At 50.3% G+C, this 10,604-nt stretch overlaps 1 protein-coding gene across 2 annotated transcripts; it reads left to right on the top strand.

Moving 5' to 3' along the window:
- Nucleotides 1-1,185: 1,185 nt before the first annotated feature.
- Nucleotides 1,186-4,960, top strand: LOC541650 (cystathionine gamma-synthase 1). 2 transcript variants are annotated; one of them, NM_001111405.2, is made up of 11 exons: nt 1,230-1,702; nt 1,809-1,912; nt 2,010-2,083; nt 2,167-2,335; nt 2,839-2,898; nt 2,993-3,196; nt 3,279-3,365; nt 3,940-4,047; nt 4,125-4,220; nt 4,304-4,422; nt 4,501-4,875. In NM_001111405.2, the coding sequence occupies exons 1-11, from the start codon at nt 1,315-1,317 to the stop codon at nt 4,619-4,621; spliced, it is 1,530 nt and encodes a 509-aa protein (NP_001104875.2). In that variant the 5' UTR covers nt 1,230-1,314; the 3' UTR covers nt 4,622-4,875. The 2 variants fall into 2 exon arrangements, with proteins under 2 accessions (XP_020395818.1, NP_001104875.2); XM_020540229.3 differs by lacking the exons at nt 2,839-2,898; nt 2,993-3,196 and having other exon boundaries at nt 1,186-1,702; nt 4,501-4,960.
- Nucleotides 4,961-10,604: the final 5,644 nt, after the last annotated feature.

Raw genomic sequence — 10,604 nt, 5'->3', positions numbered from 1 at the left:
CTTTTTTCTCTCGTATTCTTCCTCTTTTTCCTTCACCTTCTTATTCCTTCCTCTCCCTTCTTTCTCCCTTCCTCTCTCTTTCTCCGCTTCTTTCTTCCTCTCCCTTACTCCCTCCTACTTGTAAGCTGCCGACGCAGGGGGCTGGAGCCCACCGAACCCCCTCGTGGATCCGCCACTAGGTATGTGTATGAGTAAGCTGGTAGAGATAATAACAACTTCAAGGGCACACCATATATGGCCCCCACCCCACATCTAGTGAAGTTTGGGGAACAACACCTTCAACACCTCCAAGGACACGATTTACAATTTTTATAGAGTTTATTTTTCTAAATCTCGACAGTTGACTTGAATCTAGACCATTGATAAATCTCAAGGAAGTTTCTAGTGACATATGAGGAGAGGGAACACACGTAGCATATGAGGCGTAATGGTTACATGCGGTGAGTTATGTTTTGTAATCGATTGCTCATGGGTTTGATCCCTACTTATGGCTAGCTTGGAAATCCCATTTTCCCACGGGGTTTTCATTTTCCCAAGGGAAATTAGTTCATTTTCCCTTGGGAAACTAGAAACCCCTTAGGGCTTGTTCGGTTATTCCCAATACACATGGATTGGATGGGATTGGAAAAAATTGTGAAGACGTTTGACTTGTCTGGGATTCAAACCCATCAAATCCCACTCAATCCACATGGATTGAGAGCTAACCGAACAAGCCCTTAGGAAAACGTAGTTCCCAAACTAGCCTCTAGATGTTTTTTTACTCAATTCGCCACATACGAACACGTGAAGCAGTCAATTATAAGGCAGATTAGTAGAAAGCGTCTTTGGTGCACCTAGCGATAAACGCTCTTAAAGTCAAATCCACAATAAATCATGTATGAAGGTATTTGAATACACTAGAGGTAATAATTATTTAGCTAAAAATTACTAGTGAAAAGCTAGCTATCTATTAGCTAATTTATTAAAAGTAATAAATAGTTAAACTATTAGCTAAATTGTTTAGATGTTTTTAGTTAATTTTAGCAGCTAATTATTAACTAAGTGTATATAATAAATAATACTTCCGTATTTTAATATTTATTGAGCGCTAGTTTATTTTTAAACAAAAGGACAACGAATGAAAAAACGGTAGCTGTGGGAGACAGTGATTCAGCCTGATCATGTGACGGTCTTGCCGGTTGCCACTACAAATAGGCCGCACCGCATTTCGAAAGGCCACGCGACCGCCACCTCCACCTCCTCGAAGCCGCCGCGACCGAACGAGCGAAGCGTCCCTTCCCGCGCCGACGCCGAAACCCTAGCTCCTCTTACGCCATGGCCACCGTGTCGCTCACTCCGCAGGCGGTCTTCTCCACCGAGTCCGGCGGCGCCCTGGCCTCTGCCACCATCCTCCGCTTCCCGCCAAACTTCGTCCGCCAGCTCAGCACCAAGGCACGACGCAACTGCAGCAACATCGGCGTCGCGCAGATCGTCGCCGCCGCGTGGTCCGACTGCCTCGCTGCTCGCCCCCAATCAGGCGGCGGCGGCGGCCGCGCCCGCGGTGTGGCCTCCTCCCACGCCGCGGCCGCATCGGCCGCCGCCGCCGCCTCCGCGGCGGCGGATGTCAGCGCAATTCCTAACGCTAAGGTTGCGCAGCCGTCCGCCGTCGTATTGGCCGAGCGTAACCTGCTCGGCTCCGACGCCAGCCTCGCCGTCCACGCGGGTACCATACCCTGCTAGCTCGCATCTTTGCTGAGATATATGATCTATGCCTTTTCCCCCCTTTTGATGATTCCTTTGTGGCTTTGCTGCCTTTTTATCTGAAACAGGGGAGAGGCTGGGAAGAAGGATAGCCACGGATGCTATCACCACGCCGGTAGTGAACACGTCGGCCTACTGGTTCAACAACTCGCAAGAGCTAATCGACTTTAAGGTTCGACATATTCCCTTGTCCAAATGAATATTCGTTCTTGCTCTTGTATAATTTGACAGATCTGACGCGGAAATATTAAATTTTATCTGCTCCTTAGGAGGGGAGGCATGCTAGCTTCGAGTATGGGAGGTATGGGAACCCGACCACGGAGGCATTAGAGAAGAAGATGAGGTGATGTTCGGTAGTGGAAATGTCGACACATTGTAGGTTGCATTTGGTTGGAGGCTAAACAGTTGCATATTCTCATGGTGCAGCGCACTGGAGAAAGCAGAGTCCACCGTGTTTGTGGCGTCAGGGATGTATGCAGCTGTGGCTATGCTCAGCGCACTTGTCCCTGCTGGTGGGCACATTGTGACCACCACGGATTGCTACCGCAAGACAAGGATTTACATGGAAAATGAGCTCCCTAAGAGGGGAATTTCGGTAATACTGTGCTATCCTTTAAGCTCAACTTGTTTTTGGAACGGGATATCTGCTAGATTAACCGTCTTCCTGTCACTGTGTTACAGTAGTGCTTTTACAGTGAATTTGTTCTTATCCAGTTAAAATTACTCAGTTGTTTTGTACTTCTCCAGTAATAGTATCTACAACTACAAAGTTCAGTTACTTCAGCACGAGCCAGAGCCAATATGAGTAGCATAACTACTGCATAGTAGAACAATTGCTTTTGTAGTAGCTGTTGCTAATACAGTATGTCTTCAAACTTTATTCTTTGTACTACAATATCAATTGGACTGGCTACCTGCAAAAGGATTTAACTCAAGTAGAAATGCTTATGGTAATAGATTTTAGGAGTCCTCGCAATAAGATTTATTATATAATCTCACAATATCTAGAGTTGAAATGCAGTGAGAGCACTTTGTAAGTTTTGCTATATACCAATGTTTATCATGCTTCACTTAGTACGTGGTGCTGTTTGTGTCTAGATGACTGTCATTAGGCCTGCTGACATGGATGCTCTCCAAAATGCGTTGGACAACAATAATGTGAGTGTGTTATCATTTCCATAGTCCCTGATTGTGATAAAAACTAAAAAGGACATACATTATTAGATGTAGCTTAATCTTATGGTCATGTCAGGTATCTCTTTTCTTCACGGAGACTCCTACAAATCCATTTCTCAGATGCATTGATATTGAACATGTATCAAATATGTGCCATAGCAAGGGAGCGTTGCTTTGTATTGACAGTACTTTCGCGTCACCTATCAATCAGAAGGCATTAACTTTAGGTGCTGACCTAGTTATTCATTCTGCAACGAAGTACATTGCTGGACACAATGATGTGAGTTGGTATACTGAAATCCATTTCTCATTAAAGCTGTGTATTTGCACTAACAAGAGTATTCGATACTTCAATTTCCCAGGTTATTGGAGGATGCGTCAGTGGCAGAGATGAGTTAGTTTCCAAAGTTCGTATTTACCACCATGTAGTTGGTGGTGTTCTAAACCCGGTGAGTTTAAATTGTTAAATTTTTTGTTTCCATTTATTTATTCTTCCTTGGACAGGTTGGATGTATTAATAGGTTCCCATAGTTACAAGCTTCTATTTTTGATAGGTTGAAATTTGTGTAATTTTCTGTAATTCTATATGTTATGTTAGAAAAATAATTTGCCCTCTGAGTATTACAAGCTGCATTTGGTTCTATTTTAACTACCGTAAAATGAGGTGAACTGGATTTCTGAGAGGAAGAAATATAATATGTTCTGTGCACTGCAATGCATATCGAATAATTAATCCGGAGTTTTATGTTGCAGACTAGGCTGCCACTTCACTAAATGTTTCCAAATTATGTTTGTCTCAAAATGAAATGGCTCATGTTATACTCTGTTCACAAGTTGAATAGTAGGCGTCTCTATCTTTAGAAGCTTGCTAGGGTAGATTCCGAATCTATAGTTTTCTGAGCTTTGTTACCTTTTCAAATCAATGTTCTCAGTTTCTCATACCTTAAATATCTGTCTTAATACTATATGGAGCAATGAATAATCTGTTCTGTGGCTCATAACTGTTTTGTGCTGTGATATTAGAATGCTGCGTACCTTATCCTTCGAGGTATGAAGACACTGCATCTCCGTGTGCAATGTCAGAACGACACTGCTCTTCGGATGGCCCAGTTTTTAGAGGAGCATCCAAAGGTGTGAACTATGTTTCTTAATTAGTGGCATTCCATGTTTCAATTGTTTTAGCTAATGATGTTATCTCTTGTTCCCAGATTGCTCGTGTCTACTATCCTGGCTTGCCAAGTCACCCTGAACATCACATTGCCAAGAGTCAAATGACTGGCTTTGGCGGTGTTGTTAGTTTTGAGGTAAATATAGTTCTTGAATCAGATATACCTTGCACTAAATTGTTGGGAACATGACATGATTTTTTATGATATATTTTGTGTAGGTTGCTGGAGACTTTGATGCTACGAGGAAATTCATTGATTCTGTTAAAATACCCTATCATGCGCCTTCTTTTGGAGGCTGTGAGAGCATAATTGATCAGCCTGCCATCATGTCCTACTGGTAAGAAGTTGATGTTTGACTCATTCAATGAAAATGGCATAGTTGTGCTAAATTTTGAGCTCTGTGGCCTGTAAACAGGGATTCAAAGGAGCAGCGGGACATCTACGGGATCAAGGACAACCTGATCAGGTTCAGCATTGGTGTGGAGGATTTCGAGGATCTTAAGAACGATCTCGTGCAGGCCCTCGAGAAGATCTAAGCACTCTAATCAGTTTGTATTGACAAAATCATGAGGTGATGGCTGTCTTGGATCTTGTCAAGATCTGTGACAATGATATGAGCTGATGACTGCGAATAAGTTCTCTTTTGCTTATTTTATCCGTCAAATTCAATAAGCTGTGATTGCTGCATGATCTAGTGTTGGGCTTAGTTACACTTGTCAAGTTAAATTGGTCTGGAACCATGTATACTTGTAGTTTTGCTTTAGAGTGGTGACCTGGCTATGTGGGATGAGGTCACGCTTCCCTTCAATTACTGTGAGATTCACACATTTAATAATCTTGATAATAAAAATGAAAATCCTCACAAGGAATTAACATAATATGTCGAAGTGAAAATATTTTTTCTTTAATTGAAGTTAAATGGTTAGTGAGGATAACATTTAACTCACAAAGTCCGGGTATCAATGAGGACAGTATATTTCTAGTGGAGGGGTTTATTTATGAATGACAATGGGTGGGTGTGACGCGGGTGGAGCAAACATCCAATCATGTCGACATACATCACGTGAAGCAACACCTACACCTATAATGTTTAACTAGGTGTAGGTGTGGCTTCACGTGTGCATTGCAACGGAATTACGGAAGACACTTATGTATACATAGGTTATTTTTTAGTAATGCTATCAAGAATCAACTGATAAATCATAACAAATGTCGAAGTCTATCATTTGAAACAACCAAAATTTGACTCAATGTCATTATTAATCGAAATAGGCAAATCCTAGGTTGATAATACATGATATAATGATGTACCATGGCCTTCATAGAACAATTTTGTATCGTAGGGTGAAAAATTATAAAAAGCTATATTCTAAGCATATTGATAGGGATGGTGAGTTGTGATTATCAAAATTCATGTTCAACTCAAGTTCACACAATTGTCAAGCCTCTATTGTACATACTTGTTCTCAAGCAACAAAAAATATATATATACTCAGGTTAGACAGGGATCAACTCAAGTTCACACAATTGACAAGCTTCAAGTGTACATACATGTTCTCAAGCAACAAAAAGTATATATACTCCAAATACATGAAAAAACACATACTTAGCCCATGCAGTCTTTTATACATCCTTGGATTGGAATTGCAAGACACTTCCAACAAGAGTGGATACATACTCAACACATACAATCTTTAACTTTAATAAATTAATAAAGCAATCTGCAAATACTCAAAGTTCTCATGGGACTGCATAAATAAAACATATAGTAATTAGAGCCAAATCCTCTCTTAGTCTATTATCATGGTCTTATACCGTGTCTTGGCAACTCTTCTAGGATAAAAGGGGTAAAAATTGGTTATAACTGCATATTCAACTCCAGAGGGGCCACTCTTGCAAAGCATTATAAAAGGGAAAGATTCTAATCAGTAATATTCTTAGAAATGATGTCAGTTCACAAATATGGTGTGGATAATTTCAGCTACAAATTTCTACAATCTTGAAAACACATTTGTAACTAAAATACAGTTGGTCTTGAAGTAGTAACTAAATACAGTGAGCATCAGCATATGTTCTTAAAAGTTCTTGTGCCACAATATGAAACATGTAGCTAGAATCAGGTTTAAGAAACTACCAGTAGTTGTACTAAGTTGTAGCTAGAATCAGGTTTAAGCATCCTCCAACTTTGGTTCAAGTTCATCAGAGAGATGGTTTGGCTCTACTGACAAAGAGCTTCCTATTTTCCTCTTCCGGGTTAGCACTACTTCTGTCGGGGACCATAATTAGGGGTACCTCCAAGACTCCTAATCTCAGCTGGTAACCCCCATCAGCACAAAGCCGTGAAGGCCTGATGGGTGCGATTAAGTCAAGGCTCGGTCCACTCAAGGGACACGACCTCGCCTCGCCCGAGCCCAGCCTCGGGCAAGGGCAGCCGACCCCGGAGGATTCACGTCTCGCCCGAGGGCCCCCTCAAGCAACGGACACACCTTCGGCTCGCTCGAGGCCCAGTCTTCGCCAAGAAGCAACCTTGGCCGGATCGCCACACCGACCGACCGTATCGCAGAAGCATTCAATGCAAGGACCGCCTGACACCTTATCCTGACGCACGCTCTTCAGTCGACAGAGCCGAAGTGACCGCAGTCACTTCGCCGCTCCACTGACCGACCTGACAAGAAGACAACGCCGCCTGCGTCGCTCCGACTGTTGTGCCACTCGACAGAGTGAGGCTGACAGCAGCCAAGTCCGGCCTCGAGCGCCATAGGAAGCTCCGCCTCGCCCGACCCCAGGGCTTGGCCCCCGTCTCGGCTCCGGAAGACGACGAACTCCGCCTCGCCCGACCCCAGGGCTCGGCCCCCGTCTCGGCTCCGGAAGACGACGAACTCCGCCTCGCCCGACCCTAGGGCTCGGACTCGGCCTCGACTTCGGAAGACGACAAACTCCGCCTCGCCCGACCCCAGGGCTCGGACTCGGCCTCGGCTCTGGAAGACGACGAACTCCGCCTCGCCCGACCCCAGGGCTCGGACTCGGCCTCGGCTCCGGAAGACGACGAACTCCGCCTCGCCCGACCCCAGGGCTCGGACTCAGCCTTGGCCTCAGACGACGGTCTCCGCCTCGCCCGACCCAGGGCTCGGACTCGACCTCGACCTCGGAAGACAGACTCGACCTCGACCTCGGAGGAGCCTCCGCCTCGCCCGACCCAGGGCTCGGACCGACCACGTCACAGGGGGGCATCATTACCCTACCCCTAGCTAGCTCAGGCTACGGGGAACAAGACCGGCACCCCATCTGGCTCGCCCCGGTATAGAAATAATGATGGCGCCCCGCGTGCTCCATGACGACGGCGGCTCTCAGCCCCTTACGGCAGCAAGGAGACGTCAGCAAGGACTCGACAGCCCCGACAGCTGTCCTTTCGCAAGGCTCCGGCGCTCCTCGGACGGCCACGACATCACATGAACAGGGTGCCAAAACCTCTCCGGCTGCCACGACGGCATGTACTTAGGGCACTAGCTCTTCTCTGCTAGACACGTTAGCACACTGCTACACCCCCATTGTACACCTGGACCCTCTCCTTACGCCTATAAAAGGAAGGTCCAGGGCTCTCTTACGAGAAGGTTGGCCGCGCGGGGGAACGAGACGGCGCGCATAAGCCTCTCGCTCTCTCCCACGCGGATGCTTGTAACCCCCTACTGCAAGCGCACCCGACCTGGGCGCGGGACAAACACGAAGGCCGCGGGTTTCCCCTTTACGCCTGTCTCCTTGTTTCCCCCCTTCGCGCTCCGTCTCGCGCCGACCCATCTGGGCTGGGGCACGCGGCGACAGTTTACTCGTCGGTCCAGGGACCCCCCGGGGTCGAAACACCGACAGTTGGTGCGCCAGGTAGGGGCCTGCTGCGTGTTGACGAACAGCTTCCCGTCAAGCTCCAGATGGGTAGTCTCCAGCAACCTTTCCAGCCCGGGACGGTGCTCCGTTTCAGGAGTCTTGAGTTCATGTCCCTCGACGGCAGCTACGACATGATACTCCTTCCTCCGCCGCGCGACAACGACAATGGCGGCCGACAACCCACCCGCCGGCGGCGGAATCGACGACGTCTTCTCCACGTGGCGGAAGAACAACATTCGGATTTGTCCCGTCGCCTCCCCCGCCGACGGAGGAGGAGGCGGGGCAACCAAGGCCAAGCGGGAGGCGGCACCTCGTCGGCTGTCGAGCGAATCGACGGCGCTGGCGCCCCAACGGGGGACACGTCGGGCGTCGACCTCACGTCTGAGACGAAGACGAGCGCTGTTTCCCCGCAACACGCCAACTCCAAGCAGACGAACGACGCCAGCACGCTCGCGAAGGACTTGCTGGGCGTCGCCCTCGTACCTGAGACGACGGTGCAGTCTGCCCCTGACGCGACTTTGTCATCGCCCGTCGACCAGGAGGTACCCACCGATTCCCATCTCGTGCCTTTTGGATTCAGCCTCGACCCACCAAGCGACTTCGCTTCGGTGGAAGCCTTCATAGAGGCGTGTCCAAACCCTCCGGGGTACGGTATGCGGTCACCCTGGGACCGGCTGACAGCCGTCTCGACCTACGGGCCCTCGGGTTCCGAGGAAGATGACGAGCCCGACTTTTGTTGGGATTTCTCCGGACTCGGTAATCCCAGTGCCATGCGGGACTTCATGACCGCATGCGACTACTGCCTTTCCGACTGTTCCGACGGTAGCCGCAGCTTCGGCGACGAGGACTACGGCCCAAGTCGTGAATGTTTCCACGTCGATCTAGGGGGTCCCGGCGAAGGCAACCATCTTGGTATACCGGAAAACGGTGATCCCCCTAGGCCTGCACCTCGCGTTGACATCCTTCGGGAGCTAGCCGTGGTCCCAGTCCCTGCGGGGGGTCAGGACACACAGCTCGAGCAAATCTGCGAGATGTAGGCCAGGCTCGACGAAGGAGCAGGAACACTTGAGCCGCTCCGGCGGAACATCGGGCAGGAATGGGCAGACCAAGCTCCGGCCAGAGAAGCGCGTCACCTACCCCAGGGCATCTAGCACCGCATTGCCGACGACGTCAGGGAAAGGCCGCCACCGGCTTCTAGTGGGGTCGGCCAGAACCTGGCAGCGGCAGCGATACTACTCTGCGCGATGCCGGAACCATCGACCACCGAAGGGCGGCATATCCAGGGAGAGCTCAAGAATCTCCTGGAGGATGCCACAGTCCGACGGGCCGAAAGCTCTGCCTCCCGAAGGAAGGGATACCCCTCGGAGCATTGCGCCGCGACTTCCCGATTCATACGGGAAGCCTCGGTCCACACCGGGCGCACGCGCAACACAGCGCCTGCGGCCCCGGGTCGCCTCGGCAACGAGCACCACCACCGCAACCGTCGAACCCACCTCGACGAGAGGGTGCGCCGAGGCTACCACCCCAGGCGTGGGGGACGCTACGATAGCGGGGAGGATCGGAGTCCCTCGCCCGAACCACCCGGTCCGCAGGCTTTCAGCCGGGCCATACGACAGGCGCCATTCCCGACCCGGTTTCGAACCCCGACTACTATCACGAAGTACTCGGGGGAGACGAGGCCGGAACTGTGGCTCGCGGACTACCGGCTGGCCTGCCACCTGGGTGGAACGGACGATGACAACCTCATCATCCGCAACCTCCCCCTGTTCCTCTCCGACACCGCTCGAGCCGGGTTAGAGCATCTGCCTCCGGGGCAGATCTCCAACTGGGACGACCTGGTCCAAGCCTTCGCCGTCAACTTCCAGGGCACGTACGTGCGCCCTGGGAACTCCTGGGATCTCCGAAGCTACCGCCAGCAGCCGGGAGAGTCTCTCCGGGACTACATCCGGCGATTCTCGAAGCAGCGCACCGAGCTGCCCAACGTCACCGACTCGGATGTCATCGGCGCGTTCCTCGCCGGCACCACTTGCCGCGACCTGGTGAGCAAGCTGGGTCGCAAGACCCCCACTAGGGCGAGTGAGCTGATGGACATCGCCACCAAATTCGCCTCTGGCCAGGAGGCGGTTGAGGCCATCTTCTGGAAGGACAAGCAGCCCCAGAGCCGCCCGCCGGAAGATGTCCCCGAGGCGTCTACTCAGCGCGGCACCAAGAAGAAAGGCAAGAAGAAGTCGCAAGCAAAACGCGACGCCGCCGACGCGGACTTTGTCGCCGCCGCTGAGTACAAGAACCCTCGGAAACCTCCCGGAGGTGCCAATCTCTTCGACAAGATGCTCAAGGAGCCATGCCCCTATCATCAGGGGCCCGTCAAGCACACCTTTGAGGAGTGCGCCATGCTTCGGCGCCACTTTCACAAGGTCGGGCCACCTGCGGAAGGTGGCAGGGCTCACAACAACGATAAGAAGGAGGATCACAAGGCAGGGGAGTTCCCTGAGGTCCACGACTGCTTCATGATCTACGGTGGGCAAGTGGCGAACGCCTCGGCTCGGCACCGCAAGCAAGAGCGTCGGGAGGTCTGCTCGGTAGAGGTGGCGGCGCCAGTCTACCTAGACTGGTCCGACAAGCCCATCACCTTCGACTAGG

Source organism: Zea mays, chromosome 1 (genome assembly GCF_902167145.1).
Source record: "Zea mays cultivar B73 chromosome 1, Zm-B73-REFERENCE-NAM-5.0, whole genome shotgun sequence".
Classification (NCBI taxonomy): Eukaryota; Viridiplantae; Streptophyta; class Magnoliopsida; order Poales; family Poaceae; genus Zea; species Zea mays.
The sequence above is the reverse complement of the archived record's forward strand: the minus strand, read 5'-3'. Positions and strand labels throughout refer to the sequence as shown.